We start from the raw sequence: 1,183 nt of genomic DNA on the forward strand, positions 1-1,183 counted from the left end.
CGCGCAAAAGTGACACGAACAATTATTTGGTACATTCCCCAGCTGATAATTAATCCGCTGTCAGATCCCACACGAACTGGAGAGCACCACTGTGACCCTGCAGGACAAATGTGAGAAACTGAAAAAAGAAGTGGCCCACAGACAGATGGAAATCAGGTATTTGTTTTCTACCGCGTCTCTGCCGCCAAACATTAAATGTGCATGAAAACATCAGCGTGTACCTTCTCCGCGTTTGTCTCGCCCAGCGCCCTGAAGGAAGACATGGAAACGTACCAAATGCAGACACTCGAGGAAGCGAAAGAGCTGGACGAAATGAAGAAAATCCGACAAATCAAAGAGGTGTGTGTATGTGTGTGAGCGAGCGAGCGAGCGGGCATTGGCTCCATCTTCACCATCAATAAAATAACAAATCTACTTTCTCCCTCTCTTGTGTGTTTGCGTGCTTGCAAAGGCCGAGAAAGCTCAGCTCCTCGCCGCACCTGAGCAGATTTTAAAGGAGATTGCAGAGAAGCGCTCCAAGATGGAGTGAGTACCTGAGAACACGTTTCACAATCTGTGTCCAATAAGTGCAGGAAATGTTCCAAACGCTCGGGATATAAACTCGGGGAATGGGCTGCTTAGTCTCCTTCGGTCGAGGCGGCGCAAGAAAACAGAAATGGCTCAATTCAGCGCCTGATACGCTTTCCCCCTCTCGCTAAAAGGTGTTTGTTGCCACTTTGGAAGCGACGGTGTCAAGACATAACGAATGCCGCTTTTAGTGTCCGGTGTGAAATGCGAGCGTTCCTCATTTGCACAAATTGGCCTTTAGAGCCGCCGCGAAGACGCTGGAAGCAACGGACGCCCAGTTTGCAGGCATCAGGCGGCAAGCGAAGGAGGCGGAGGAGCAAAACGACCACCTCAGGGCACAAAAGGAGGAGCTGGCCAAGGAGCTGGAGGCTCTCCGGGCCCGAGCGGAGGCCGGACGGAGGAAGTGCGGAGAGATGCAGAAAGAACACGACGTCGTCAGGGAGGAGGAAGCTGAGCTTCTGGGGCGCAGGTACACTTGACGTGCTTTGGATGTCAAACATCGAATACATGAATTGTTTGAGTTACTCTCTCTTGCTTACATTTTACATACACAAGAAACAGGGACCGCATTTGATTTTTGTCATTTAAAGTGAAATGATTCAAATTTTTTTTTTTT

The 1,183-nt window shown here is 49.5% G+C and overlaps 1 protein-coding gene across 1 annotated transcript; it reads left to right on the forward strand.

Moving 5' to 3' along the window:
- Positions 1–64: 64 nt before the first annotated feature.
- LOC109509467 (intracellular protein transport protein USO1-like) lies at positions 65–1,063 on the forward strand (the record flags this gene model as incomplete). The annotated part of the gene is made up of 4 exons (XM_019859314.1): positions 65–156; positions 246–339; positions 452–525; positions 809–1,063. Coding segments are annotated over 4 exons (498 nt in total), but the record flags the coding sequence as incomplete, so codon positions are not given.
- Between the last annotated feature and the right edge of the window lie 120 nt (positions 1,064–1,183).

This window comes from Hippocampus comes, unplaced genomic scaffold, assembly GCF_001891065.2.
Source record: "Hippocampus comes isolate QL1 unplaced genomic scaffold, H_comes_QL1_v1.1 C16909666, whole genome shotgun sequence".
Classification (NCBI taxonomy): domain Eukaryota; kingdom Metazoa; phylum Chordata; class Actinopteri; order Syngnathiformes; family Syngnathidae; genus Hippocampus; species Hippocampus comes.